The 27,728-nt window shown below is 41.5% G+C and overlaps 3 protein-coding genes across 12 annotated transcripts in view; 1 reads left to right on the forward strand and 2 right to left on the reverse strand.

The window, feature by feature from the left end:
* Positions 1–4,001, forward strand: part of pbx4 (pre-B-cell leukemia transcription factor 4) — a 30,759-nt gene extending 26,758 nt beyond the window's left edge. For 5 of the 6 annotated variants that reach the window (XM_044331508.1, XM_044331506.1, XM_044331509.1 and 2 more), the window contains one exon: positions 283–4,001. In XM_044331508.1, coding sequence (XP_044187443.1) covers positions 283–372 — 90 coding nt within the window. In that variant the 3' untranslated portion in view covers positions 373–4,001. Of the gene's footprint in view, positions 1–255 lie in introns of all 6 variants that reach the window. The other variant, XM_044331505.1, reaches the window with a different exon arrangement.
* Positions 4,002–4,107: 106 nt separating this feature from the next.
* On the reverse strand, positions 4,108–8,379 carry lpar2a (lysophosphatidic acid receptor 2a). 5 transcript variants are annotated; one of them, XM_044331502.1, is made up of 6 exons: positions 8,199–8,378; positions 8,045–8,090; positions 7,779–7,846; positions 6,656–7,408; positions 4,918–5,180; positions 4,108–4,404 (listed from the first exon to the last, which is right to left on the reverse strand). In XM_044331502.1, exons 4-6 carry the CDS (start codon positions 7,404–7,406, stop codon positions 4,306–4,308), a joined length of 1,113 nt encoding a protein of 370 aa, XP_044187437.1. In that variant the 5' UTR covers positions 7,407–7,408; positions 7,779–7,846; positions 8,045–8,090; positions 8,199–8,378; the 3' UTR covers positions 4,108–4,305. The 5 variants fall into 5 exon arrangements, with proteins under 5 accessions (XP_044187437.1, XP_044187433.1, XP_044187436.1 ...); XM_044331498.1 differs by lacking the exon at positions 7,779–7,846 and having other exon boundaries at positions 8,199–8,379; XM_044331501.1 differs by lacking the exon at positions 8,045–8,090.
* Positions 8,380–11,587: 3,208 nt separating this feature from the next.
* The window catches only part of brd4 (bromodomain containing 4), a 28,407-nt gene continuing 12,266 nt past the window's right edge, over positions 11,588–27,728 (reverse strand). Inside the window, exons 2-20 of the mRNA XM_044331511.1 lie at positions 24,975–25,362; positions 23,758–23,895; positions 22,252–22,387; positions 21,817–22,145; positions 21,126–21,506; positions 20,896–21,024; positions 19,411–19,641; positions 19,089–19,318; positions 18,276–18,607; positions 18,063–18,158; positions 17,598–17,975; positions 16,782–16,928; positions 16,077–16,697; positions 15,852–15,958; positions 15,587–15,734; positions 15,323–15,447; positions 14,988–15,193; positions 13,585–13,831; positions 11,588–13,421 (exon numbers count right to left, since the gene is read on the reverse strand). Coding sequence (XP_044187446.1) covers positions 13,353–13,421; positions 13,585–13,831; positions 14,988–15,193; positions 15,323–15,447; positions 15,587–15,734; positions 15,852–15,958; positions 16,077–16,697; positions 16,782–16,928; positions 17,598–17,975; positions 18,063–18,158; positions 18,276–18,607; positions 19,089–19,318; positions 19,411–19,641; positions 20,896–21,024; positions 21,126–21,506; positions 21,817–22,145; positions 22,252–22,387; positions 23,758–23,895; positions 24,975–25,362 — 4,438 coding nt within the window. The 3' untranslated portion in view covers positions 11,588–13,352. The remainder of the gene's footprint in view (positions 13,422–13,584; positions 13,832–14,987; positions 15,194–15,322; positions 15,448–15,586; positions 15,735–15,851; positions 15,959–16,076; positions 16,698–16,781; positions 16,929–17,597; positions 17,976–18,062; positions 18,159–18,275; positions 18,608–19,088; positions 19,319–19,410; positions 19,642–20,895; positions 21,025–21,125; positions 21,507–21,816; positions 22,146–22,251; positions 22,388–23,757; positions 23,896–24,974; positions 25,363–27,728) is intronic.

Raw genomic sequence — 27,728 nt, forward strand, 5'->3', positions numbered from 1 at the left:
GTATAGCTGAGGGTCAGAGTTAGTCAGGATACCTGCATAGTATGTTCTCTGCTCAGTTTGCTTGAAATTGATTTAGGTAAATGAGATTTTGCCATAGCTGGAATCTGACATTTACCCCTCGTTAGGTCATCCCAAGATGAAAATATGTCTGAACAGATTAGTAGAATTTACAATGAGTAGCATTTTGTCTTCAACTTGTAGAATACCTTGTTTGAGGCGGCATCATTTAATTTTAAAACTCCCCTTTTCATGCAGGATACTCTCTTCTCTGACTGTTTGCAGGCTAACAGCTGGCAGGACACCACCAACCCCCCCTCGGTCACCTCCCCTCCCGGTCCTCCTGGCAGCGTCCACTCCGACACCTCCAACTGATTCGATGGCTCTCCCCGCCATCACTTCATTCCCATTGTGGTCTTCTCTGACTACCATCCCCTGTCCCCCTAACCCCCGCCCCACGCCCCCACCCCGCCCCATTGTTCAATATTCCCTCATCTCTCGCGACTCGACAGCTACGCAAGGCTGTGCTCACATTTCATAAACACACACTGTGCTGGAACACAGGACAGCCGAACAGTAGTTAAAGGAGGAATTCGCCTCCCAACCCCACAGCTCCACTTCAATGCTAGAAGCTCCGTAACTCAGAATGAAAGAGGGATGGAGCTCACCGATGCTGAGACAGATAGGAAACATCTTTACTATCAAGGACTTTTTGAAAAACCACTGACCCAGCTGTGTAGATGATGTCTGTACATTATGTGTATATGCACGTTAACTTCACACAGTACTCACACAGCTTGTCCATGTGCTGTTGACCTCTGCACTCGACCCTTTGCTTTGGAAAACTGTGTGTGATTGCCTGTATCTCCTGAAGCCTTGGCATTTGACAGCCAAACTGTTGATACGGATCACCAGGGAGCTCTGCTCACCTTGCTCGTACCAAAGTGCTGCCCCCCCCCACCCCCCAGTAGTTGTCAACACATCTGTTCCTCTGAGATCACCCTCTGCCAGCTCAACACAAGACACTGTTGTATCTTCCAGTCCTTATAGCTTGATGTTTCATTCTGTTGGAGATTTCAAAGTGAATAAATGAGAAATGCACACATGTGCATGCACCCCCTCCCCCACCCCCCACCCCCCCACACCCCGCTTCCACAACACACACCTTGCAACTTTTCAGTCGTTTTCATAGTGAGTTGACATAAAAAAAGATGTGTCAAGCACAAAAGTTAGCATCCTTGTTATGGGTGTCTCTACCTGTGAAAGGGTAGTTAAGGGGATCACTGTTCTAAACCAGGCAGGACAGGTGCTAATAGGGCTGGTGAGAAGAGGAGGAAAGGGCAGAGAGAGGAGAATATCTTTGGTTGAGTGGATGTAACTAATAGCCCTTTTTGTTGCTAACCAATAGAGGGTGTTGGTAGATGGCTTGTAGACTTAACTTCTTGCTTTCTGTCCACTAGTTTATTTGATTGTAGGCTATTTTCTAATGCTGTTTCACCAAGAATGCACCAGCCACCACCAAAAATTAGCTCAATAAAGCATCTAAATGACGTTAGGAGAAGGGTGGAAAGATTGTGGGGCATTGATGTGTTGTTGGGACAAACGTGACATGAATTTAGAAAACGTGACTGTCTTCCATGCATGTAGGACTTCTAGGCGTGATATTATTGTTTTCATTTAACCTTCCAAGTTTTTAGCTTCGTTTTTATTAACAAAAAAAAAAAATAAAGGGTATAATTATTACAGTCAGACCAAAAAGGAAAAAGTGCATCATGTATTGCTATGATGTGTGTGTCTCTGTGTGGGCGTGTGTACAGTGTTCTTGGGATGTCTTAGTCAAACTGGCCGGTGCCCTCTGACCTTTGTAAGCATTATAGAGACTGGGTGCTTCCACCAGCGGATGACACACTAGGTGGGGTTCAACTGAGATCTCCTCACCATCTTGAAACATTTAAGCTTGTGAGCCCGAGGCAACACACTACAACCTTCTGTTGTACCAAAACCAAAAATACCACGTTCAGCAATGTAATAATGCTACTCTGTGTCTCTCTAAAGTTGGTGCGCAGCCACCTTTTCAGTTTGAGGAGAGGAGGGAATTATATTTGTATCTGTGTCTCTCTCTGTGTGGTGTTGTCATGCCTCAAGTTGATTTGATTTCTTTCTTTTTTTGGGGGGGGGGGCGGTATTTGTTGTGGGGGCTTCATGGGAGGGTGGGTGGAGTGAGGACTGTCACATCGCACCTGTAATTTGATTGTGTGCACTTGAGCACCTGTTTCATGAGAAAGTATGCCCCCCCCCCCTCCCCCCCCCTTTACCCATCCTTTAATACCTTCTGGTAAAAACCCACAACTTTATTGTTTTTTTAGTTCTATGGCCAATTGGGCAAGGGCTTCTCTCTCTCCTCTGTTACCAAAAAAAGAGGCAGCACTGGGTGTAGTAAAACTCTTAAAACGTGTTTAAGACAAACCTACAACGTTTTTTGGGGATTTTCATTCTTTGGAACTATTTTATACATTAACTGTTATGTTAATAACAAAGCATTTTGATAGTAAGGTAAAGCCTTATGAAGATTTACGTGTCAGTCAAGACTTTGTTGAACCATATGTTACAGAACAAAACTTGAGCTTGTAAGCTGGTCACATGTGATATCCCACATTTAATTACTTGTTTTGTTACTCATCGCAGTTCATACGACTGTATTTTATGAATAATGTTATCGCCACACCAAATTATCATGCCCTCCCCCCCTTTTCTACCTGTTGTAATGGATGTCACTGTACAGTTTGTGTAATGTTTCAGTATTTTTTTTTTTTTTTTTCTTTTATAAATTTTGATGTTTGGTTGAGATACCAGTTTTATTTGGCCTTTTGTTTCACAGGATTCACGATAACTCTGTATCAATTTTGAATATTATTTAGGTCTTTTGTTACATAACCGGGTGGAAATGTAGGGTTTATAGGTGTAACGTTTGCTGCTGTGGAAAAAAAATTGTATCAATTGAGGATTTCTAAAGGACTATACTATACATTATTTGGCGTATTTTTTCAACCCACTTCTTATCTGATTTTCCCCTTAGTTCCTACATTTTTTTCACTGTTTCACAGTCACTTCCCCAGAGAATCACCCAGTTCTGTGCTTTACATATTGTTTGAAACCTGCTCAAGTTACCATATGAAATTGGACATTTCTGTCTAAGAATATTTATTTGCCTCAAATTCATCAGCCCACCACATCTGCACCTTCTGATGCATGTTTGTGGAAAGTTAATCCCAGTAAACCCTTCAAACGAATTGAAGTGGATACTTTTAAATGTAGAAATACTGTGAAAACATGCAAACTCTACATTTGCATATGACATATGAGGAAGTTACTAATGGATGACCTACAGGAAGGAAGGTCAGCCTTCACATTAGAGGGGGTGGTATCATCATGCTACCCATCACTCACTCAGTGAGTACAGCAAAAACATCCATGTAACATTTAATGCCATAATTTGATCTCAATGTAAACATTTTGTGTTCCCCTGTAATTTCGAGCCAGAGCTGCAATTCTAAAACACAGAACTTAATTTTATCGACTGTCGATTGCATTTAAATCTTTGGATTCTGCAAGAGACTAAATGACTTCCACAGCATCAAATGACTTCTTAAACCTTTTTGATTTCTTTGTTTTTATTAGTATATTTGTATCTTCCCTCTTTCCCTTGTATTTACCCCTCTCTCTACCTCTGTCTTTCCATTTCTCTTGTATATAACCCCCACTGTTTTCAGACTTGTGAGTCTGTATGAACTCCTTTTATACCTCAACTTTAGAATTGTTCTAGAAAGAGTAAAACAAAAAGGAAGAATATGACAAATTGTAGTGTTCTTATTAGAAAATTAATAAAAATGATTTAGTGTGATTTTTCAGTATTTGATTTCAGATTTTAGGAGTGTTTCATTTTATAATTTGTCACAAACGCTCTTGTGATAGTCAAATGTAATAAAAGGAGAGATTGCACCATCTGATGATTCATATGTTAATCTTCTATGAAACGTTGATGCAGAACACTTTGGGGAGGAAAACATTATTCTGAGAAATGACAGCATTCATCCAACATTGATGAAATCCTTTTTGCAGTTTTTCAACACAGGCATCTTTATATGGGTTTAAATTCAGTTCACAAATGCAAAAATGGAGAAGAGGTAGTTCGGCAGAAGTTGGATGATGTTCAGCAGAGACAACAGTGATTCAACAAATATTAAACATTTCCTGCTTAGCTGTCAGTAAAAGTCAGTTTTTTTTTTCTTTAATTGCAGGTAACAACCATCATACAACTGGCACTGCCCAACTGTCTTCTTTATTGTTTGTGTCCCGTAGCGTAGAGGTGGCCTTTTCTTCTGACTTCTGGATACAACTGTGAGTTTCCTGTGAAAAAGCATACAAGGGAAAAATTAGTAAAACAATCAAGTTATGGCCTGTTTTTCTACCAACGACTAAAAAAAATAAAAAAAATCATTTAATAATTACTTTTCTACATCTCTCCAGCCACTTTTACAAGAAAAGTAGTCTGAATGGTGGCTGAGCATTCATGTTGGGGAACTCCAGAATTAACGAAGTGAAACAAAAAAATCAAGAGCAGAAATCTTCAGGTTCCTTCTTGTCCCAGCCAACAGAAAAAACAAATACATTTTTACTCCTGATCTGATACTTAACATTAAGTCAGCTTGTAAGTTCACTGGAAAAATAAATAACTTGAGTAAAAGCTTGTTGCAAGGCAATTATCTGGAATCAAACCCGCATACCTTTTTTTATACAGGTACTGATAGAAACTGGCTAGAAAAAGGCAGTAGTGACTGTCTTATGTGGACAAGTTGTATCCTGCACTACCGTGTCAACAACCTCCTTATATCAACCCAAACTTCTCATATCTGAGCTTACCTCTGTTAGTCGTGAGTCGATCTCGACAGACGGGGGCCCCCGCTGTTGTCTGGCACTTCTCTTACAAATGCAGCACAGGATCTGCTTGAACGTCTGCCGCATCTCGTCATCTCGCAGGGAATAGATGATAGGATTGACAAGAGAGTTGCACTCGGCTATCACCAAGCAGTACTTCTCAAAGGAGTTGGCATTGCTGTCTTTACCCAGCAGCCCGTCCAGTAAGAGAGTCATGAGGCCAGGCGTCCAGCAGATGACGAAGGCCCCTACAGAGACATAGGTTGGTTAGTAAAAGGCCACAAAAGAGTCAACAACAATGAACTCAAATCACTGCACAAAAGCAGCTGTGTAATATGACTCTCAAGGTGCAGCTACATTGAGTAATATTTATATCTTGATTGCTTTACATAGCCAGCATAAGTTTGGGAGGCGATGAGTCACCTGAGTAATTATTAAAGAAAGGTGGATTTCAATTTCACTGTGATACACTGGGAATTCCAAGCAACCTTTTTTTTTTTTCTTTTACTGACAATAATGTGACAATATCTGAGACAAACAAGGCAAGTGGAAAAACTGGTCTGTGGCGGAAGTTTTAGGCTGCAGGTGACAAGTATCGTAACATGTCACAGCTCTCTGAGCCACAGCGCAAAACCATTTGAAGTACTGATAACCTGAGAGTACAAAGTGCTCTGGTGAATTTAGGTGAAAGGCTATTGAGCCATACTTCTCAAAAATAAGTACATATGGAAGGAAATGTGGCAAGAATTTCTCATCTTTGAAAAAACTGAAACGTGCCTTGTGCAAAAGAAGTGCTGTAACTCAACAACAAGATGTTCCTGTATGTAAATCTTGTCTGGTGCGGAACAAACTATTATTGTATACCAAAACCAAGAGGAGAAGAAGAAAAGTAATTAATGCCTTAGTGTTGCAACAGTGTAACAGTATACTTTCTGTTTTCATTTCGTGTTATTCTGAACTGCAGTGATGGAAAAACAGTGTAAAAGCTGCTGCGCACTACATGCACTGTCATGAATCCTCTCAGCAATACCCGAAACTTGCAAAGTGCAATTCAAATGGAGCCATAATCATTCACATCATTCACTATGGTCAACTCTTCTTTATCTTGTTAGATGCTGTTTTAAACCCGAAATAGACACATAGAAAGCCTGGAAATGGATTCCATACTGCTCTATAAAAAAAAATCTATTGTGCTTTATTACTTCTAATCCTCTAAATTTAACCTCAGCAGGTTAGCCATGCAGCATAGCTTACTAGGGCTGCAACTAACAATTATTTTCATTATCTATTCATTCATTGTCATTTATTTTCACAATGGTTTGGTCTATAAAATGTCAGAGTGGTGAAAAAAAACAATCTTGAGTTTCCCAAAACTCAAGATACAACCTAAAGTTTCTTGTTTTGTTCCGACCAACTCAAAGATATTTAGTTTACTATCGTAGGAGACTAAAGAAACCAGAAAATATTCACATTTAAGAAGCTGGAAAGAGAATTTTAGCATTTTTTTTCTTTAAAAAAATGACTTAAAATGATTTATTGATTATTGTTGCAGCTCTGTAGGTTACCATGGTGAGTTAAGCTCAAACATAGCCGACTAACCCTCTCTTTTTGTTTCGTGGTACAGGACTTAATATTGTGGTTAATTAAAAACCAGACCCTACAAACTTAACCTTTGACCCACAACTAACATCCAGCAGTGTAGAGTAGAACACAAACTTCTCACCCAGGACCATGGAGATAGTTTTCATCAGGTTGACAACAGTCTGGCTGTGCTGCATGCCTGAGGTGTGCTGCGACGCGTACCGGTTCTGGTATCTCACATAGACGAAGATGCGAATGTACATGGCCACCATGATGAAGAAAACAAGCAGGTTGAGAACCGCCCAGAAGATGAGGAAGCGGCGGCTGTAGAGAGGAGCGACAGTGGAGCAGTCCTCCAGATCACACTCGCAGTTCCAAAAGGTGGACGGCACCAGGCCCATGATGATGCTCACGGCCCAGATGCAGACTATCAGCAGCACCACGCGCCGCTTAGACATAGTGCTGTGCAGCTGCATGGTGATGATGGTCTGGTGGCGCTCTACGGCGACAGCCAGCAGGTTGGCCACAGAGGCTGTCAGGCTGATGTCGATCAGGGCCCCACGGATGTACCACTTCTCTTTTGTGAGCATACTGGTCCAGGGGCCCGTGTTCAACATCAGGTTGGCGTAAGCAATACCTGCGAAGAGATCTGCTGCAGCCATGTTGCCTATGAGATAGTAAATGGGGAAGTGGAAGCGGCGGTTTATGAAGATGGCCACCATCACCATCAGGTTTGCCAGGACCACAATAAGACACACCGTCAAACCCAGTGCCATCACTGCAAAGTCTCGGGGCGTCCACTCAGTACGGATCTTCTTTTCCACCAAGTTGTAGAAGAAGGTGACATTGAGGCTGTAGTCGCAGGCATTACTTGCACTGTAATTCAAGGCCATAACTGCAGACACAAAACAGACATTTCAGGATGTGTCTTCAAGAGATGCAGTAACAGGAGAAAGTAGATGGGGAAGTGAAAGCAAACTTGTTTATATAAGGCCCTCCATTCAGTACACATCTAAAATATTATACTTTCACAAAGTAAATGCTTAAAATAGGAATATAAGGCTCGTTCTCAGGCTCTAATTTAGCTGTACTGACAATGCATTCAATTGTGACACAATAATATTACTCTGAAGCACGGATCATGTGAGTCAGCACACTTGCCGTCTACAGATATTCAACACAGTGGTTGGTTGTCAATATTTTCAGGCACTCAGATAATCAATGACTGTACAGAATAAATATAAATTCAGGCCACAGCTGCACACCTTATTCCAAAGGTCAGTGTGCCATATATTTGTCACTGGAAAGACTTCCTCTCTGTGCCAGAGATGATCTGATAAGAAAACAGGAGAGTAAATTAACTCGTATCGCTTAGCTTATTAAATGTCAAAAAAGCAAAACAAACAAACAAAACCCCCAAGACAAACAAACAATGAAAATATCCATCAGCATGCATGCTTGTAAAAAAAACAACGTATAACAATTTAACACAAGTTGATTCTGAGGAATAAACGTTTAAAATAACACATACCCGTCAAGACATTAAATTTTTGTCCAAGTGCGCGTTTCTCAACTTGCTGAAAGCAAAGCAACTGATACCAATTATGTCACCTTGTCACACTGAAACTCGTGCGGTTGCTTTTTTTACTTTCTACAGAGGAGGCGTTAAGTTGTGCAAAACATACCGCCGTTTTCAGGACCTTCTTCATCCAAACAGGCCCGATGTGAAACGGAAGCTGCCAGCTGCCATTAGATGAAACTAAAGGGTGTTTAAGCTGCTCTCACTGCTGTTCGTCCGTCCGTCCGTCAGTTGAATCACTTTCACTCAGGACAGCTGGACTCGACAGACAGGTAGCTGTGACGCCTCCACGTGCAGCCTGAAATATCGGAAAACACAGGTACATGGTCGGGTGTAAGCTCCTTTTCTTGTTGCCCTAAGGAGGAGATTTTGCTTTGAACAACATCAAGTGTTGCTCAGATGGTTTCAACTCAAACTGGGAGTATTTTTGAAGTTGGCTCTGTTGTGCACTGGAAAATATTGCCCCCAAAACTTAGCGCTATAAGCATTGGTGGAAAGTGATTAAGTACATTTACTTAAGTATTTCCATTTGATGCTACTTTATACTTCCACTCCACTACATTTCAGAGGTAAATATTGTACTTTCTATGCCACTACATTTATTTGACAGCTTTAGTTACTTTTCAGATGCAGATTTGACACAATGGATAATATAACAAGCTTTTAAAATACAACTGAAATCAGATTTGTGCATCAGAACTTGTTTTTTCTACTTTCTTCTCCCATTAATCATTTCACGACCTCTCAGATTTAACTGGTGACCCTTTGGAAGGGCCCGACCCCTAGGTTGGGAACCACTGGACTAAACTAGCTAATTGTATATAAAGTAGTTGAAACTAGCTCCACCTCCAGCAGCTACAACAGTAACATGCTGCTCTAACACTGATGTTTCAGTATTAATAATCTAATGACGTCATATATAATAATATATTAGTCAGAGGGATGAAATCAGCACTTTTACTGCAATATTTTAACTACATTTTGCTCCTAATACTTATGTACTTTTTACTTAAGTAGGATTTTTCATGCAGGACTTTTATTTGTAATGAAGTATTTTACATTGCTGTATTAATAAGTAAAGGATCTGAATACTTCTTCCACCACTGGCTATAAGGTCGTACAGTAGTCAGCAATGAGCATTATGGCTGTTATTCCTGATGTCAAAATGGAGAAAACAAGGCAGAAGGTAAAGATATTAAGATATAAGATTATATATTTTTCATTAGTAAAATAATAATTTGAACAGAACCAGTCCAGAGTAACTTAAGGTGAGCACCTGATGGCAGCAGGGCATAAAAACCAAAACACCAAGAAAGATTAAATTCTTAAATTCTTTTCAATGGAAATACTGAATATTTACACTGATCATTATTATTTTCTAGAGGTATCAATAGGTGTACTCATAATCACGGTAGTACTAATATTAATAGTGCTGCTGAATCTATAACATACACATTGTTCTCAAACATACTACTTATAATTATTACACTAATAATGAGTTGTTCATGTATTATATATATCATATATTATGATATAGATAGCTATTACAGGAAATATTGATACAACATCGTCTCATGATTATTGCTGTTGATTTCTGATCATGTTTGTTCACTTTATTTTTGACTGCCTTTATCAGTATAAGGAGGTTAAACTGGTCTCAAAAACAGAAAACTATCTTACTAACAGCTCTTTACGAATACAGTTATAACCAATAATGTTATATAAGATCATCACAATCATACTGACTTGTATATATTGATACTAATGACAGTTATACTGATATTAACGCTGTACATTGGCCGATTTTTATTTATTGCTCTAGTTCCTGACTGTGACCACTGGAGGGCAGTGACCACTCAAGATTCTGACTACACTCAATCTAAATGGACAGTGGTGTCCATGTATGTTAAAGGGCGGTTTCAATTTTTACAAGTCTGTCTTAAAACAACAGTCAGGAGCCCAAATGATCACTGAAATAGGGTTTTCTCACTATAATCATCCTCCTTTAATGGAGGTGGACAAAACATTTACAAAGGCAATGTTTAATGCAACACACAGCGGAGGTGTTAACATTGTGAATGGACATTATTAGTCACATCATACATTTGTAATGCAACAACAGTGCCAGGCGGCTGCATTACTCATTTCTCACCTGAGAGAAATAGAGGAAATGGGCCGGTAGTGGTTTGACATCTCACCAAAGCGCACGCTTTTCTGTACTGGGGCAAACACACTGCTTGAAGTAAACCACAACACTGAACCACTTCAAATCAGACACCAGTCCAGCAACAGCAGCAGCAGGTTGAATCTGCGGATGTAGATACTGTCGTGCACCAACTTGTACTGTAGCAGTAACAGTCATTGCCTGCAGAGAGAAAAGTATCAAAACTGCAGAAATGATTCCGTTATTTGCTTGTTGGTGGCAACGTCAATGTTTATAATTAACAGTTGCGGATTTGTTGCTTCCTGTTACGTCTAAAACTGGTCTGAAAATGACAGAACTATCTCTTAAAAATCAGCTAAAAAAGAATAAGTGAAAGTGAGTTATGTACTGTTCTAGCTCCATGAGGATGTATGTTAAAAAAAAAGAATAAAACAGACAGAATTTTGTTTATTTTTTATTTTCTATAAAAGAGATGAGTTTATTCAATGATCATAACAGACTGAATCAGAGACCTCGATAGACCACTCACATACCAAACGATAATCGAGGAAAATGTTTGAACAAAAAATCCCCCAAAACTGAACAAATGTAACACAAAATAAAATACCTGAATAAAGCAAACTCTGGGCTGAGCTGCAGGTCAGCACATTCTCTGTGAACTCATGGCACGTTAATGTCCAACAGTTATTGTGAAAAGAGAAAAAAAAAAAAAAAAAAAGCTAAAAAAAAAAAAAAAAAAAGGAATGAAGTTTCTTTTTTTACCCTTTCAAAGCCAGTCTAATAATAAAAATTATATAATTCATATATGGTGGACTTCATAGAAATTAAAAAGGTGACTTAAGCACAGAAACAAGTTCTCCTGAAGTACTGTTTATCTGTTTATTCTCCTCTTCAATAGAATGCTTATCTACATCGGGGAACATGCCTCCCTGCACCACACACTTTAAAAAAAAAAAACGAAACAAAAAACAAAAACAGTCACACAGCCATCCAAATTTACACAGTCACGCTCACAGACCGGACTCAAAACGCTAGTGTGGCAACGCTGAAACATATCTACCTAAAATCTGCTGATTGAACAAAAATGAAAAAGTAGTTGTCAGGTGTGTACACTCATAGAAGTCCAGCTAAAACTAAATTTAAAACCCGAATATTGACAACGGGTAAAATATAAAACGCTGTCTTTTCCTCTTTTTTTTTTTTTTTTTTTAAATTATTTTTCTTTTTTACACAAACTCTTTCAAAAATCTCCCTCCCCATTCAAATATTACACTACCCATCGCTGACTCTCTCTTTCTCTCTCCTTTCTAACCACCCCTCCCCCCCTCCCTCCCCCTCCCCACCTTGAAGTGTAATATAAGCCAACGAGAACTGCAATACAATACAGGCACTGGAGAAAAAACACCATAAGAGACAAGAGGAGAGGACGAGATGCCTTCGGATTTTCAACCCATCCCCGCTCCAAACGTCGTCTCCGAGAAACAGAATTATAACTCACATCCACTATTATCGAACAAGAACAAAGATATAAAGCAAAACTTGTTTTTTCAGCGTTTTTCCGTTTCTTAACTTGTAATCGTTTTTGTCTTTTTTTTTATTCTGTACTGTGTGCCCTCGAGTGAAATTAGAAGACAAAAACTAACTGGGAGCTCCTTTCCGGTCCCTTCGACTATTTTTAATAACCTGATTCAAGTTACAGCTACAGAAAGGTGGTAAATGTTTTGTCTTGCTCCCCTTCCTGTCGCCTGCCTGATGACATTTGATCGAAACCTTTAGGTTAAGATCAGAGCACACCGACACTGTGCTGAAAAGAGGGACATAAAAGGGGGCTCTTCATCTTCTCTTTTCTGAACTGATCCAGTAGTGTGACTGTTGCGAACAGGCCAATGATATGAACATTTTTCTGACATTATGTTTCTAAGTGTAATACAAATAATGGTGCAACGTTTGTAGTGAAATCATATTTCCAACTAAAGCTCAGAAACAGCTGACCTTTGCCCTTTTTCTGCTTCCTGTCGTAACTTTACAGGGAAAACACAAGGCGGGATGAAAACTTCAACTGATTCTGTCTTTGATAAATACTTGCTGGAGCTATGATAATGCATATATTCAGGGTTTTGTTTTTTTTGTTTTTTCACTAGCTACCTACCATGTTTTAGGACAAGAAATTGAGCATAAAAGATAATGGGGTCATTTGGCATAGACATAGGTGGTGGAGTGTGTTGGTGTGACGATTCAAAGACCTAAAGAGCAAAAAAAAAAAAAAGAAAAAAAAGAAAAAAAAAAAAGAAATCCAAAATAAACAGTTATTGTAGTATAAGAAAATACTTCTTTACAGTAGATACTAGATGATGAAAAAAGGTCTGCACTGCTCCTACTCCTGGTTGTAAATGTTACTGGTTTATCCATGAGTGCAGGCCACGGAACATAATGGTCTTTTTAGGAAAGAGGTGTAAGGCAAACTGTACCTTCTCTGCAGAGAAATATACATGATTTACAGTATGGAAGTTGCCCCCCACCCCGCCCCACCCCCAACCATTTCATGTGTTCACTTACAACAAACAAAAAACATAACAAAACATAAAAGACCAGTCTTCTTCACCACCTCAAGACATCTGGCAGTTTCAAAACACCTCTGCACAGTCTGTCAGTACATTATCAGAGCATTTTCATAGTTATTGGGATGTCTTTACTCTTGCAATTATTATTGTGCCCGCGCACACTGTAAGAATAAAGTGTGACAAAAGGCAACTGTGCCAACATGGGTCCCCTCTCTCTCTGGCTGAGATATCACGCAGGCAATGCCAGATTCCCGGGAAATGACATCTGCAACGATGAGACGATCCCCGTTTGTTGTGTATGTTCGGTCCGCGGGGGGGGTGGGTGGGGAGGCAAAGCAAGCTGCGACCCACCGTCCAGCGTTTGAACTCAGTCTCCGAGGGCCCGTCACGTCTACATAAACTCCGCGTCCCTCTGATGTGTAGTCGCCAAATCTCTCTTTAGAGCAAGTTTACATCATCCGAGTTTTTTTCTTTTTTTTTTCTGGTTTTTTTTTTTTTTTTTTTTTTTGCAGTTTCGTTTCAGTTGCTCCTCTCCTCAAAACAGGTTCTCCTCAAAGATAGCCATTAAGTCACTTTGGAAATTCATGTCAATAGTTGCTGCCATCTAGAGAGAGAGAGAGAGAGAGAGAGAGAGAGAGAACAATGAAGCATTTTGCTCCAACAGCTACAAATGTAAATATAACTTTAATTTGTTAACGCTACAGTATCTTTTGTATTACATTGCAATTAGTATCACATTAAAAAGATATTAAAGATGATCTTCTCACCGCTTCTCGCCTCCTCCTCTCCTGCTCTCGGCGGCGTGCTAGCTCCCTCTGTTGGTCTAGTGGGTTCTGTATGGCGGGCTGAGGCGGTGTGGGGGGTTGAGGAGGCTGCTGGATCGCAGCCGGCTGAGGCTCCTGCTGCTGCTGTTGTTGTTGCGAAGGGGCTTGGATGTGCTGCTGCTCCAGACGCCTGCGTGGTTCCTCGTGCACCCTTCTGCTCGGTTCCATGATGTCATCGTCATCCCGACCTCTGGAAAAAACATTCAGGACAATAATTCAGACCGAGCGAAATCAAATACTTTTCATATTGCTGTTGGGAATTCACAGCTGCATAGGAAATGTCCTTACAGCAACATTTGGTGCTGTCCTGATATATATATATATGTGTGTGTGTATCTTCAGACTCAGCGCTAGAACAAATCAATAGGACGGGCATTTTATTTTCGTGAGGGGGCACACATGCATTGTATATCTGTTTATCCTGTTATCAAACAAGTTGAACACAGCTTTGGATGGAGAGTACACAGACCGCCGGTCCTCCCGCTGCTCAAAAACAACAACGAATTTGGTCTTGCAAACGGAAATGATGTATGTGTTTATTTGCATATGTAGCAAGGAAGTGAGATCAGGGCCTTAGAAAGATTTACAACATGGATAAGAATCTGTACAGAGATGTTATAGCTGCAACAACTAGCTGGTTTTACCCAACTACAATAGGTCTGGTGTGTTAGTTATAAGCGATGGAATACCCGTCTATTTTGCAGTCCCACTTCCTTAAATATGATGATATGACACAAGTATTAAAATCTTGCCCAGTGCAGCATAGAAGACCAAGACCAAGAAAAATATCTGGTGGCTTTTTAACTTTAAAAAATTGTAGCTTATTATTGAGAGGTAAACATTAGTTTACTATTATTATTAGTCCTTACTGATGCCAGTAAGGACTGACAAGCCCTATTGACCAATAAATATATCCAATTAAAATCTTTTTGGATTCACATTTTGGCAAAACTTAACCTTAAGTCCACACCTGAAACAATCCCTCCTGCAGTCCTTAATTACACACAACTCTTAGTAGCTGTTGTGGTGCTACAATATGGCCACTAGAGGGTATGATATCACCTTGTAGTACAGGGCTTACCATGTCTTATTTATCATCAAGCAGCCCAACAAAATAAATTAGCAGCTACCCAAGTACACATTTGTCTTAAATTTACTTCTGATGCACTAAATGTTGAAACTTGTACATAGTTGATGTTGTTTATGTCAACAATTCAACATTTGATTTCTTTGGGCAGTCTGTAATACCTGTAATTACATCAGCAGAGAGGAACATCTATCAATTTCCATCAATTTAAAAAAGATACATTTTGTCAACACTTTGTTTTCATCTTGACAAAACGTACCGTAGTTTGTCCTGCTCTCTGCGTAGCCGGTCTTTTTCTGCCTGCTCGGCCTGGGCCTTCAGGGCTTTCTCCCTCTCCTCCTTCTCCCGGGCGGCGCGGCGGAATTGCTCAAAACTGTCACTCGATGACTTTACTGCAGATAAGGGCGCAGATGTGGACTTTTGTGCCAGGCTGGCCCATGAGCCCATATTCTTCAGTTTCACATCCTGAGAAAACACACACACAGACAGGAAGGAGAGTCAGTTGTTAATCAGATAAAATCAAAAATCTTTCAAGATGCAAGTTCGCATGCGAACAGCTTATGAGGCGTATGAGATCGTTCTAAAAAGGTGTACCTTTTTGGGGGCAATGGGCGCCTTGGACTCCTGCTTGAACTTTTCCTTGTCTTGCAGGGAGGAGGGCGGTCCACTGGGCTCAGAGGATCGGATGACAGGCCGTGAGCTGTCCATGGACTTCACATCTGCTCAACACACACACACACACACACACACACACACACACACACACACACACACAGAGGCATGGTCTCAATATTGCGCAGCTTTTTCCCCTTGCGTCTTTTAATTACAGTAAGCCAGAGGAAAGACAAGACAACTCACTCTGTTGGCTGTGGCCTGGTTGAGAAGGCTTGTTATCAGGATGTTTGTGATGGTCCGGTCTCATAGCAGGGTTAAATGGTTCTCCTCTCATTACTGGTGATGGAGGAAGTTTCTCCTCCTTTAACCCACCTTGGATCCCAGGAGCCCTCTGCTGTGCATGGCAAGCAAATGGATTCAAAGTCAGACACAGGCATATGAAGACACAATGTTAATCCTGCACTTAACTCTCCCGAAACACTTTGTCCAACCTATGCAGGTTTCTCACCTTTTTGGGCTGCATGTTGTGAGGTGGAGACTGGTGAGTCACAGGTGGATATTGGGGAAGTTGTGGGGAATGCATCATGAGAGGTGATGGGTTATCCCTCATATGACCTGTCAACAGATGGAAATGGTGTAAAACGTCAGCCAACACAAATCAATTACACGGCAAAGATCTGTCTTGATTTAACAACTTACACGATTCTTTTCTGTCTCATCTTTTCAGACTCACCTGTGATGTAAGGGTCAGCCTTGGTCGGGCGAGGGGAGGGCTGCTCTTGCTGCTGCTGGATTATCTGCTGTGCTTTGTTAGTGGGCATGGAGACTTTGTGTTGTGATCCCTGGGGTTGACCAGCTAGTCCAGGACCCTGTTGGTAGTTCAGTTGCTGCTGTTGTGGCTGCTGTTGCTGCTGCTGAGCGTGCTGCATGTGGCGGGCCTGGTGAAGAGGAATCTGTTGGGGCGGGGCTTGATGTGGTGGGGCTGCCTGAGCCTGGGACTGAACTGAGAGTTGGGGAGGAGGCAGCGCGGTCTGAGACGACAGCTGAGATTGCCCCTGGACAGACTGCAGGAGAGAAGTCTGTACTGGCTGTTGCTGCTGCTGACGAGCCTGCGCCTGGAGCGACTGCATGGGCTGCTGGGGCTGACGGGTTTGCTGGAACTGCTGTAGGTATAACTGTACTTGGTTCAAAGGCGTTGTACACCCTGGCTCTTCATCATCCTCCAGCAGCACCTGGGGAGGTTGGGAAGACAGCAAGCCCTGGGGTGTGAGTGTTGGGGGTGACATGGGCCGCTGATGCAGGGGCTGAGGAGGGTGAAGGATCTGAGAGGGGAGCTGGTGCTGTGGAGGTGCTGCTGACTGGGGCTGGAGCTGCTGCTGCTGCTGCTGCTGCTGCTGTTGTTGTTGTTGTTGTTGTTGTTGCTGTTGCTGCTGCTGCTGCTGCTGCTGCTGCTGCTGCTGCTGCTGCTGCTGCAGAGTTGGCTGCTGCTGAGGAGGTGCTGGTTGCTGCTGGGGGGGTTTGGGATGAAGAGGTGCTGCCTTGTGACTGGGTCGAGAAGGCTGCTGAGGCATGGAGATGTGCAAGGCTAACACGTAAACATGAATGGAGGAAGAAACAAAACATATAATTAATATAAATTTGTTGCACATTCATTGTCCCCTCCCAGTGGATAATTTTTGTGCTTCTGATCACTGACAGGTTATCTTTAAAAAACAAAAACAAGCAGTTCAATGTGCAATATTTGCACATATATTTAAGGAAACTTATATACGTACAAATATGGGCACATGTATTATATATAATATATGTGCAAATAACTTAAGGAAAATGCTTCCCACTGGAACACAGTATTGTCTGGCAATGAGTACAGGCCCATTGTGTATTACAGATACAACTGCAAGAGACCTTAGTGCTTATTTACATTTCTTAACAGCAAAAAATGGAGAGTTAAAATAAAAAAATAAAAGTAAAATGGAATGACTCAACACAGCTGTCCTATAAAATGTTAAATGGTATAATAAATGTTTAGTTTATTCTAAAAATTAGGAGAATGGTTAACTAATATTAATTGTAATTCTTATTTTGCTATTTATACAGACATAGTATGTACCAGTTTTGAAAACTGCATGGAGAGTGGTTGACTTACCAAGAGAAATTACTACAGAACTGTAAATTGTCAGAGAGAACAATGAAAATCTAAGTAGCCATTAGTATAGGACCTGTCAAAAGTGCACTGGCCTGCGTACAGCCTTACCTGGAGATGGGAGGACGGGATGCTGGTTGAGGAAGGGGTGGGTCTCAGGGGACACTGGCCCAGCAGAATGAGCGTTGAGGTGTGGAGGTGGAGGTGAGGAGGAGTTGCCTGTGTGGTGGGACAGATGCATGAGGGGCTGGCCGAAATGCGGCAGGGATTCAAAGCTAGTCTCCAGTATCTGGGAAGACTCCAGAGCAGTCACAGGGGTAGCCATAAGGCCTGCAGGAGATGGCTGATGCTGCTTCATCTGACTGCTGGACTGAAAGCCTGCAGTTTGGGGATGAAGCCCTGTCTGTACAGGGCCACTCTGACCATGAGGATGCGTCTTCTTCCCCTCCTTCACAGATGGGCCCTTTTTCTTTTGTGGTTTTATTATTCCTGAAAAAAAGTGTGGGGAAAAAAGATTAGGCACTTCCTTTAGAGTTTTAAATTATGGACTTTACATTTGAGTGGTCAATGACCCACCTGTCCCCTCAGCTTCGCTGTCTGAGCTGGAGCCACTGCTCTCTGAAGAAGATCCAGTCTTTTTGGAGGTAGCCATGGTCTCCACAGGCTTCTCAACTGCAAAACAACGTGTTCACGCATTTTCAGAATAAAGCACCGAAACAGCTCACTCACTCATGGCATGTTCACATTTCTACATAAACGAGAGTTCACACAGATTGACTGGTGGCTAACCTGCAACCTTCTTCTTCTTGCGGAGGCAGGAAGACACGTATCTCTCCAGCTCACGCAGAGTGGAGGGCTTAAGCGTCTCAAAGTCGATCTCGATCTCATCAGGGTTCGAGTTCTTTAGCGAGGGCTCTCTGGACTGGATAATATGAACCACGCGGCCAAGTTTGTCACCAGGAAGCTTGTTGATGTCCAAGCTTAGCTGTCTCTTTTCCTCATACGTCATAGGCTTGCACTTTTCGCCTGTAGCTGATGACCCAGCTGCCCCTATATCATCTTCCAGGCTGGGAACAGGCTGCAGGTTGGAGGGATGATTGCTTTTCATCCCCTCTTTTTTACTATAGAGGCAAAACACAAATGTACCAGTCACGAAACATGCCACATTACAAGACTCAGAATTTAAAGAAATCTCTCAACATACATGTAACTAAACTAAAAAACACATACCAACTATTTCCTTGGAATACAAGAAATAACATTTTAAAGAGTCAAACTTTTACAGGAACACCTATGTAAAATATGCCCTCAGATGACTGAGCCTTTCAGAATTTACTTTCAACCATGGTTGAAATGGTAATACAAATACAGTATAATGCACAGCTTAAATCTTGAAACTCAAGTATTTTAAGATGCATCAAAGAAACAAACTAATGAAGGACTTAAAATTGAATAAGTTAATAGAAAATGGTAGAGTGAAATGGCTTCTATGATCCAAACTAAAACCTATGGTATGTCTTAAGACTGCACTTGAAGCCCTTCAAGTCTTATGAACTTCTCTTAGCTTATCTGGCAGAAATTTAATAAGTTTAATGGACCTACCTGGGTTTCTTCTTGGGAACAACCTCTTTGTTGTTGTTGTTACTGGTCTTGGTCTTCTTAGAGAGCTGCGGAACAGGCGTAGCATCCTGGATCTCATCTACAAGGCCAGGCATGCCTCCTTTCTTCTTATGCTTGTCTTTTTTCTTCTCTTTCTTTTCCTTCTCTTTTCTCTTTGGTTTGCTGGCTTGTGGCTGGGATAGGGCAGCCAGCTGCTCGTGGACAGCCTTCAACTGTATCAAAAGATGAGACCAGTTGTCAACAAAGGGTAACAAAGGCTGGACAGCAAATTTACCTCCACCTTGAAAGTTTCCTGGTCACTGACCTGCTCCTGGAGCTCTGCCAATCTCTGAGCTCTCTCCTCTTCAGAGTCATCTGTGGAAGACTCAGACTCAGAGGACGAGTCACTGGAGCTGTCTGAGGAGGAGGCAACGTGGGCCATGGGAGGCTGGGGTTTAACCGGGGCAGGGTGGTGAAGTGTAGGAGCTGGGGCAGAAACCAGAGGTTTGCTCTCAGGTTCATCTGGCATCTTGGCAAAGCGCATCTCGAACACATCCTGTAAAATGACAAAAAAGAAAACATGCTATGTTTGTAGGAACTCAACAGAATCACAACAAAACAAGCCAAAGTAAACATAAATTTGTAGGATATCAGACTGGGTATGCACATACAGCAAACCTCTGGACAAGTAGTCTTATTGTAAATCAATCAATACATGTTGTACCTTCAGGTCATCCTAGCGAGAGTATCGTGTTCAACTGTCATAAATCAGTGGAAAATACTGGGATCACAATATTTCTATTCTTTTCTTAAAAAACGCAAGCAAGTGTTGCATACAATCGATTCAAAACATATTTTTCTGATCAAATGGCAACGCAAACAACAGCGGCCACTTGTAGGTGAAGGTTCGCAAGTTAGCGGATACTCACCTGAGAGGACAATTTGTGTTCCAGACCTAATTTTCAGTGATGCTGTTGTACAGAGTTTATACATTGCAATGTGGTATAATCACAAAAAAGGGTATACAAACATTATAGCTTTCACATTCTCAAAGTATATTAATATCATTTTGTGATACAGTCCATTCCTGGTATCATATAAATGATAGATTTTTAAAATAATTGATGTAAAGGCCAATTCATGCTTTCCAGGTCCACATGACGTTAAAGTCATTATCTGTCCATGTCTGCAAGGGTCCACGCGGTAGTCTGCAAAACTTGTGACTGCACAGACTGTACGCATTGCAAGAGCGCCAACTGTGCATGTGCTAGAAAAGCAAAAAGGAATGCCTGTCTCGTCTCCTGTATGTATGTACTATATTCCTATTCTCATCAAGCTGCGGCTTATCTTTTGACTTCTCTTGTTGTTCAGAAACACACAGGAACTCCTCAGCTGCATTCATACTGAAAACAGCCCTGTGTAAAACAATACACGGGGCTGTGTCGGTGTGGGCGTGTTTAAAGTGCCGGTGAGACAATGAAATACGATCCAGCGAGTCTGGTCGGAGAAACAGATTATTGTGTTTAAAGGCTGATCAGAAAAACACAACACAGCAGTTTGTAATACTCACAGACTGGGTTTTACAACTCTGGAAAATTATTATGCAACCCTGTTTACTAGTGCTCACATGTGGAACGTGTCTGTGTCTACGGAGCCCCAATTGTAGATTGTATGGAACCGCATGTGCGTCCGTGGTCTGTGTGCAAGTTCACATCTGTCCGCAGAGAGCATGAATTGGCCTTAACTGTGCACTGGTGAACCACCGGCCCCTTTCTTTTTTAAACCACAGTAGATGTTAGAATAGATTTACCTGTAGTTTGCGTGCCATAGCCACCACCTCGTGGTCTGGTGGATTATATTTGTAGCAGTTGGAGAACATTAATCGCACATCAGCAGCAAACTCCTGTGGTTCCCGGTATTGCCTATTCTCCAGCTTGGCCTATTAAACACATTAAGGATATTAATTATTTGCCATGTCACAAATCCTCTTTTCAATTTCTTATGATGCCCCTTGATAAAAATGTGCCGTCTTGAACGCACCTTGATGGTGCTGAGGTCCATGGGATGTTTGATGATATCATGATAATCGTGTAGTCCCAGTGCATCCACATCGACAGGTTTGTAAAATGGCCAGGCGTAAGCAGCGTGCTTCTTGGACAGCATTTCCCTAACCAGACTAGCGCAATATCCCAGCTGATCTTGTGGTTTGGGGCTACCTCCACTTGGTCCGCTTAGTCCCATCCCCATGCCTATGTGATGCTGGGAGTCTGGTGCATCCTTCTTCATCAGTTTTGTGGGCCGGGTACTCTCTCGCCTAGGCAGTGTCTTCCCAGACTTGGACTCTGCTGGGGAAGACTCACTCAGTTGGTCGTTTGCTGTGGGTGTTGTAGTGTCTGCTTTCCTTTTCTGGCTCTTTCTTTGCTAGATAGCAGTAAATATAAAGAAAGAAGAGAAACGGGGAAAGAGGGTAAGGAAATTAATGATTAGACTGAGGTGCCAAAACTTAAGCATACCTGTCTAGCGTTCCCAAACGTTATCTAAGATGTGCCCACCTGCCCAAGCATATTTATCTGTGATGTCTGTTATTGTTTCTGATGGTGTTTGTTTGTTGTTTTGTTGGGTGCCTAATCTCTTTTCTTATTTCTTCGTCTGTATTCACGTGTCACAGAGATCTTGGTCTCAATGACATTGCTTGATCAAATAGAGTTAATAATATCCCTGCTTTACTCACTTTGGTCATGGTTATAGGGTTCTGCAGCATTGGGGCAGTGCTCTGGATGGATGTTGGGGGTAGGGAGGTCTGAGCAGGTGGAGGCACAGAAGTCATGATGGGAACTTGAGCGCAATCTGATTGGCCCAGGGAGTAGGGCGCTCCAAGCTGTGGTGCATGGCTGGGTAACGTTGGGATGTGGGACGGCAGGGCCTGCATCAAAGGCTGGGGAGGTAGTGAAGGAGGGCCCTGCACTGGTCCTCTGGTCTGTGGTGCTGCCGAGAGATTTGACAGACCCCGTGTTTGAGGAGTCGCGGAATCAATGATGGCCCCTGGTTTCAAGCTCAGACCTAGATGAAAGAACAGGACACTTGGATAAATATTCTGTCTGAAAGAGGCCAGCTGCATGAAAATGTGTTAACAACTCATCATGTTATGAATCAGTAAATCACGTACCTCCTTCTCTCCGGCCCCGACCACGTCCCTTCCCTGTCATGACAACAATCTCAGTTTCTTCCTGAGGCATTTCTGAGATCTTTTGGAGGAAAGCCTTCTCTAGTGCCTCAGCCATCAAGACTATGTCATCTCCAGGCTGCAGGGAGAGACAAACACTCTTAGCAATGTGGAGGCATATCAGTCTCTTTGGCACTTTATAGTAACAATGGCTCCAGGGTGGTGTTCCAGAAACTGGGTTTAACAAACTCTGAAAACTCTGAGTTGTCGGTTCCTGGCCGATCAGTCAGTTCAATCAATTCTTGAGTATGTTCACTATGAGTTAAGCATGAAAAAAGTCAATATCAATGGAGCTCCAATACTACATTTAACCATGGCCACAGGTAAATAAAAGGCAGAGCCTCCATTTTAATCCAGTGGATGTAGTGATATTAATGCATGTGTATGTGAACTGTGCATGTTTATCTTTAAAAAAAAAAAAAAAAAAGAGCCTGAGTTAGAGTGGGGAAAGCCTACATTACATTTTAATTGTATTTGTTCAGCTTTAATCTCACGGGGACAAAACACAGGAGGCAGCAACTGAAGATGAAAAATATAGTTAAAAGATTTTGAAAAATATGTAGATCAAAGACATAGAGACATGACTGTAAGCTCACAATCTGATCCAGTGATAATGTGTTTGGTGATTTGCACTTGAAAATGTGTTGAGGTTAAAATACAGTAGATTTTTAAAATTTTAGACATCTATTTGTATCTTGTCACAACAGTATTCAGTGATACTGCTCGATCCTGCTCGCTCAGAAATATTAACATATAATCTCCAATATTATATCAGTGTGATCAATCACATCATGACTTACCAAGATAATTATTCATTGATCTGACCTACGTGTCTAAAGCTTCATACCGATTTCTAACATTTAAACTGAGATTATACATTATGTGCAATAAATATTTCAAGCAGCATATTTCATGCAGGAGCTGCTCTAACAAACTGACAGCTGTCTTGTGTGCACAGAGTCACAGTGTTATAAAAGATGGACATGCAGAGGTTTTATTCTGAGCTGAGGGTGAATTCATGCTGTTTAATATTTGAATGTGAGAGCAAAAACCGCTGTTCAAAGAAATGACTGATGCACATAAAAATGGTAACTTTAGATATTCCTTGAGTAATATACTAATATCCAACCAGGATTGAGATTCTGACATACAGTAAACCTCTGCTAATTAATGCTGCTTCGACACACGCTTTGATACGGACTGAATGAATGAGGAAATGAAACAGCGTGTCTGGCTCTGTAAGAGGGAGGAGACAGAGAGAAACTCACGGTTTGCTCAAGAAAACCTGCCAGTGAGCACGTTAGCTTCACAGAGTGAGTTATTGTGGTTACTGACCCAAAGTTTAAGCTACTTCTCTTTCAAAACACAGAGTTTCTCAGGGTTAGCAAAATCAAGAGTTTTCACTAAACCCGCTTTCTCAAAATACATCCCAGTAAACAACTATGTTACCTTGTTGTATATGTAGCAGTTGGTAAACATCGTGTTGAAGTCTTGGATACATTCTTGGGCATTCCAGTAGAAACTGTTCTCAAGCCTTTTCTTGATTGATCCCATGTCCATAGGAGTTTTGATTATTGTGTAGTAGTCCTGAAATGGTTACATACAAATATTTAAGCAATGCAAGAAAAGACAATCATTGTGTTGAAACTTTCCGATGGTCTGACATTGTCTACTGGTATGATAAAACATTCCACAGTGATTTTAAGTTATAAAGTATCACATTTAAGTAATAATCTTGAAGATTTTCATGTAAATAAATGTCTGTTAAGTCACTATCTATTGCCGAATGAGGTGACACAACGGTGGTTGAGCCTATGCCCACTGATGAAAGCCCTTGCATTTGCAGTATTATGAATTGGGTGTCGGTGGCAACATTCCCAGGAAAAATCACAAGCGGCACACAGTTTGTGATGCGTTTTCCATCACCCAGCAGTGTTTGGTCTGCTAGAGAGGGTAAGTGGAGCTAAAGCAACACACTTGCTCTTCAACTGCCAACTGACTGACATCACACAGGCAACACTTTGGATCTCTGGGAAGTGAGGTCCAAAAACAGGCCTGCAATTACCGCTTATCGCCATAGATGCCGCCAAAGAGAACGAAACAGTGACCTTAGAGATTATTACTTAAAAATAAAAAAACTTGCCTATCTCTTATTGCAGTTGACACAACCAAAAGTAAGCAGATATTTAAAAAGCATGTCAGTGACTGGTGAAAAGTTGTGCATACTCTCTCCGGCCTTAATCTTATTGATCAATAAGCCTAAAATATTCTCTGGTCCAAAAAGAGGTCCATCAACGGGCACACTGAGACGAAACACTACACAATAATAAATAATTAAGTAAAACATACATTTGTAGAACAAGTGTATAATGTGTGTGGAGGTTGTTTTTCCCACACTGCACAATGATGAATGCTACCGTATGACTTTTAGGAAAATAAGCCCTGACATCTCCAAAAATGCTGTATGTACAAATACACTTGGGAATTCTGTACAAGAGATGCGTAACCTGGTTGGTTTGCACACAGTAATAAAGGTAAGTCATCACAAATCAACATAAAAGAAGCATATAAGCTGGAATGTGTGGATGCAAACAACATGGTGACGATTTGTACATTACAGTCCAGGTGTGACACATCATGTGCACATAGAAAAAGCTAGTACTCACAGGCAGGTTAAGTTTGACTGCATCCACTGGTGCATGGAAGGGCCAGGCAAACTGGTGCTTCCACAGGGCCTTCACCACCACCTTGAGCAGGTACTGCAGCTGATTGGTCTGGCGCTTGGGCCTGTTGGGATTGATGACCTCTGGGGCAGAGGGGTTGGCCATTTGCTGGGCCTGCCCCTGGCTGCTGCTGCTGCCCGACATCTGCGCTGCATCCAGGCCGTCCCCCATTCTAACAGGGTTGGGCGTGGGCTCGGGCCCCGGAGTGGGAGCTGGAGCTGGAGCAGGGGCAGGAGTAGTGGTGTTGGCAGGACACCAGTTCAGTCTTGGCCCCGGCACAGACTCCACTGACAGAGCACCACTGATCCCATTGCACTCCTCGCTGGACTCTCTGGAGAGAGAAGAGAGCATACCATCATTATCATATCTATCAACAGTCATCAATACCGTTTTGTCAGTAACAACTAGGTCTCCTCCATTGGAGCAGCCAAGGCAGCATACAGCACTGAAAGTTTGTCAAGTATGAATATGAGCAAAAACTCTTGTGATTCCATCTCTCCTGGTAGACCAGGGCCCTGCTTCATTAATGTGAAGATGGATAAATTACTAATCACATTGGTGCCACAACCCCACGGCGCCTTCGGTCTCCATTGCTATTTATCCTTATTGCAAAATAATTGATGGAAAATAAATAATTCTGATTTTGCATTATAAATCACAGTGAGAAAATCACAGTTTATACCACAGTCATGGATAATAACTAATTTCTGTTTGGTTGGCTGTCAATTAAAATCTTGTAAAAGAATAACAAACATTGTTCAGGTCAACAACTTCTTTGAATCAGAGAACAACGTATATTAAACTAAAGATAACCCTAGTGACAGTACTTCTGCTTTATGCTACAGTATTAACTGTCACTGGTGTCACATGGGTTACTTCTGTGACAACAAACAAACTTAAAAAATGGATGACAGCTTCTCATTTTGCCTGTGGTATGTGTCACTAGGAAAAGCATGACAATACACTCTGAGGTGTCCTAATTTAGAAAATAATGAACCTGGCAGAGTTCCCACCTCTGCCTCGCCTGTTAACTACAACGAGGAATCAAGGATCCGACGTACATAGTGAGAGGGATTGTTCCTAACTGGATACAAGCATGGCAACACAAGCTATTATGCAAAATAAACGCTGTATGGAGGGAAGTATGTTGTATAACTGTGATGATTTATGATTTGATATGATTTTTGTTGTGACCACTTTTCCCCAAACTGCTTCCCAACCTACAGAAGCATATTTTAATTCAAAACATCAACAGTGAGCTGGTAGTATGGAGAATTGAGGGTGCTACTGGATGCCATGGTGGTGAAAGGGACTTAAAAATTGAGAAAAAGAAAAAAATAGAGCTGCAACAAGTAATCGATTATTCTATCGACTGGACTGTTGGTCAGACAAAACAAGACATATGAAGACATCCCCTTTGACCCTGGGAAATTATAAACGGGCCTTTTTTCACTATTTTCGATCATTTTATTGAAAAAAATGACTGAGCAATTGAGAAAATAATCGGCAGATTAATCGATAATGAAAATAACTGTTTGTTGCAGCCCTGAATAAAATGTGTTTGTTTTTTTTTAATCCATTTTCTTTCAACTTTTCAAGAAACTATGAACACACACTGTAAGCTCACAAAAAGATTACAACATGTACGTAGTTATGACTAAAAGCTGATACTGAATGCATCCAGACACTAACCAAAGCATGTTAGTGCTAGTGTTACATAGTGAGCACAAGGCACCTAACAAGAAACAGTCATTCAAGGCTGCTGAGAAACTCACATGTCAGATGGAGAGGAAGGATGTGATGAGCAAAGGTATGGGAATCTTAGTCAGAGGGAAAATATTGCAAGTCTCCACAGGACGAACTAATAAAACAAGACTTACACCTGTGACTTTTTTTTTTTTTTTTTAACCATTTTCATTTAGAGTCTTATCTTCACAATCACCAAGATGAAACCTTTCAGTGCCAAATAGTCTCGGTGTTAAATCTTTAAAATGTATAAATGTTAACTAATGCGGAGATTAGATCCTAACAGATCTGCACTGTATTCAGAAGAGTTTAGGTCTAGGTTTGGTTCTAGCATGTGTGTGTGTGTGTGTGCTTCAAGTGGATGTGTCTTCCCACTCCGTCTCAGGACCTGGGAGTGTTTAGGGATGTGGGCGGACAGGGGCGGAGGGTGGGGGTAGCTGGCGTCATCTGGCAGCTGAGGGACTGTGTGTTCCACTACACAGCACAGTCAGGAGCAACAAGGCCAAAAACGAATCTAGAAATACTTGACTAAAAATAGACTGGAGAACAACAACGTTCTGAGGAAAAAAAGATTGATCATAAGGTTGTGCATTCAAAATTCTATTAGGGACAAGACAGTCTTCCAGTTTTCCACCCCCACAACAGGGCCTTAAAGATAAACACACACCACTGTATGGATCTGTGACTAATCTCATTCTTGATGAGTCACTTTCTGAGAAGAGGCAGTTTGTACACCACATGATCGCAGTCTTGGTCTCCCTGAGGCACTTGAACGCAGTGGAGAATCTGACTAACTGACCAACATGTATCACAAGAAAAGAAAGAGTATCGGTAGGCCTGAGCAATATATTGATATTATATCAATATTGTCATATGACACTAGAAATCGTCACAGATTTTGGATATCGTAATATGGCATAAGTGTTGTATTTTCCTGGTTTTAAGGGCTGT

The sequence above is a fragment of the Thunnus albacares genome, chromosome 17, assembly GCF_914725855.1.
Source record: "Thunnus albacares chromosome 17, fThuAlb1.1, whole genome shotgun sequence".
NCBI classification, from domain to species: domain Eukaryota; kingdom Metazoa; phylum Chordata; class Actinopteri; order Scombriformes; family Scombridae; genus Thunnus; species Thunnus albacares.

Coding starts and splice junctions, on each gene's coding strand:
- lpar2a (XM_044331498.1), bottom strand. CDS start 8,222: ATGAAGAAGGTCCTGAAAACGGCG. Junction 7,409..8,044: donor AAAATTTAATGTCTTGACGG/GTATGTGTTATT, acceptor TTGTGTCTGCAG/TTATGGCCTTGAATTACAGT. Junction 4,405..4,917: donor TCGACTCACGACTAACAGAG/GTAAGCTCAGAT, acceptor GCTTTTTCACAG/GAAACTCACAGTTGTATCCA.